Below are 2,692 nucleotides of genomic sequence, written 5' to 3' on the forward strand. Positions count from 1 at the left end.
TTTGGTGTACTTGGAGATGGGGCGGTGCTTGATCGAGAACGAGAACGCGTCCTCGGCAGGATACCAATGCAACCCCAAAGTCGCGTGACCCTCATGCTCCCAGGTGACTGAGTCGGCCAAGAGGCAGTGATCGGACGGAATTTTGGTCAAGATGTCCTGCCAGTTACTACTCAACTTTTGTAAGAGAAACCCGTCCGCCGTGCACAGCTGGCGTAACTCGTTCTGCACTGCTGCTGCGTCTTGCTTGGAGTGGGCTCCGGTTACTATATCGTCGACGTAGCAATCGCAGTGTAGCATGGCGGCGCCGCATGGAAATCGCGATTTCTCATCGTCGGCGAGCTGGTAGAACGAGTGGATTGCGAGAAACGGCGCGCACGCGAGACCGTACCAGGCCTGCCAGATTTCCAGATCTGGTACCACATTTTGGTTTTGGAGGGGGTAACTTATACCACAAGAGGTTGAGAGTTGACACAGTCAGATTTTAGGTGTCCTTCAGCGTCCTCATGATATTAACAACGTGGACATGTACTACGTAACTAAACGTTAGGGTTAGAGAGTAACGCGTATCTGTATAATGTTGGTTCCGTTCTGTGCTATTATGCACGAAATGTCCGTGCGATAACACAAAGTTATCATGCAAAATAATGTCGAAGATCCATGATCAGATCGATCCTTGCAACCCACACACTTGATGTATTAAAAATTAAGGAATTTATATGATAACTTAACAGTAGAAATTTCTAAGTAAAATATATCGGTCTTATAATATAATTATTATATATAAGCGAGCACATCAATAATTGAATTGACCGAGTTGATAATAATAGCGTGCAAGGACCAATCCAATCATAGATCTTCAAAATTATTTTGCATGATAACTTTGTGTTATTGGAGACATTTTGTGCACAATAGCACAGAACGGAACCAACATTGTACAGATATGCATTACTCCTTGGTCCTAACGTGAACATTGGTTACGTAGTACATGTCCACGTCGTTGATGTCATGAGGGCGCTGAAGAACACCTAAAACATGACTGTGTCGACTCTCAACCTTTTCTAGTATGCTGGTACCAAATCTGGAAATCTGGCAGGCCTGGACCGTACGTCACGGTATTAAGACGGTATTCGCGAATCGGATCACTTGGTAAGTGTCTCCACAAGATGCGCTGGAAGTCTCTGGAGCTACAAGAATTTGGCGATACATCTTCTCGATGTCTGTCGCCATTGCGTAGCGATGCCATCACCAACGCATCACGTCGGCAAGGGGCAAAAGCAGGTTGGCCCCGACAAGCAAGTGCGAATTGAGAGATTCACCGGATTTGACGCGTTGAAAACGACTCGGAATTTAGTAGAGACGTGCGTCTTTCGCAGCACGCCATAGTGTAGTAAGTAGCATGAGCTTCACGTGGCTGCGTCCAAATGATTGGCTACCAGCTTCATGTGCTGTAGCTCCTCGTATTCTTTCAGGAAAGCACGATACAGGTCTCCGAACAGGGTGTTAACGTCGCATCGATGTTCCATGGAGGCCAGCAGTCGTTCTGCTGACCTGCGGGTTTCACCAAGAGAAGTAGGAGGGGAAGCAAACGGTAATTGCACCATGTATCGACTGAGGGAGGTGCGCCTGTGAGACCGCACGAACATGCTCTCGCACAGTTGCTCGTCGAGGGTGAGGAGCACACAAGGAGCCGATTCCTTTTCCCGAGCCCAAAACCGCTGAACGAGCTCGAACAGGTTGCGATCGACCGTGCACTAAAAGGATTCGCGAGTAGATACTGACCGACCCCCTTCGCAGCCTCCGGAGAGGATCCATCCGAGGAAGGTGCTCTGCGCGACGGGAGACAGCGCGTCTCCCCTTCGAAGACCCTCCCGGAGTATGACTGAGCATACCTCGGCCCCGAGAAGCAGCTCGGTTGCGTCGTTGGCTAGGAAGTCCGGATCCGCTAACTGGAGTCTGCGAAGATGCGGCCACTGCGTTCCGTCATTGTGCCCTGATAGAGAGAGGCGCGGCACAATAAAGGCGACGGCGGTAATTTTTGCGTCATTAACCTTCGACGTCAGAGTGAGTGAGACCCTTCCGCGACAAACTCCGGACCGCGAACCGCCGATCCCAAAAATACACATGGACAAGCGCGATCTTGGCAAGTGCAATCGTTGCACCAAGGATTCGGAAATTAGAGAGACTTCGGACCTCTGGTCTATCAGAGCGCGCACGGTGTGCGGGTTGCCGTGGTGATTGATGACGTCAACTCGCGCGGTTGTGAGGAGAACTGCCTTGCGGTCGTCGTCCCCACGCATTGCGGACATTGTGCTTACTTCTGTCGTCTGTGGCGGCACGTACGCTTCATGAAGCATTAAGTGGTGCCGAGCCTTGCACATGTTTTGAATGACTGGCACTTAGCGGCGGAGTGCGAACCAAGCCAATTAAAACATAGCCGGTGTGTCTCAGCGACAGCCTTGCGATCGTTAGCCGACTTGGATTTAAATTGCTCGCACATCATCACGTTGTGGCGACCCTCACAGAGGATGCACTGCCATCCATCGGAGGTTCGTTTCGCGAAGTGTGACTTCGCTGCTTCCGTGGAATTTGCGGGAGTCTTTGCGGATTTCGGTCGCGCAGCATTGAGCGAGAGAATTCGTTTGGAAATGAAGTTTATTAGGCCCTCGAATTTAGGCGGATCGGTGGACTCATT

At 50.5% G+C, this 2,692-nt stretch overlaps 1 protein-coding gene across 1 annotated transcript; it reads right to left on the reverse strand.

Annotated features, from left to right (window-relative positions):
- Positions 1-1,403: 1,403 nt before the first annotated feature.
- On the reverse strand, positions 1,404-2,306 carry LOC105828279. The gene is made up of 2 exons (XM_012666529.1): positions 1,890-2,306; positions 1,404-1,751 (listed from the first exon to the last, which is right to left on the reverse strand). Exons 1-2 carry the CDS (start codon positions 2,304-2,306, stop codon positions 1,404-1,406), a joined length of 765 nt encoding a protein of 254 aa, XP_012521983.1.
- Positions 2,307-2,692: the final 386 nt, after the last annotated feature.

This window comes from Monomorium pharaonis, chromosome 10, assembly GCF_013373865.1.
Source record: "Monomorium pharaonis isolate MP-MQ-018 chromosome 10, ASM1337386v2, whole genome shotgun sequence".
Classification (NCBI taxonomy): domain Eukaryota; kingdom Metazoa; phylum Arthropoda; class Insecta; order Hymenoptera; family Formicidae; genus Monomorium; species Monomorium pharaonis.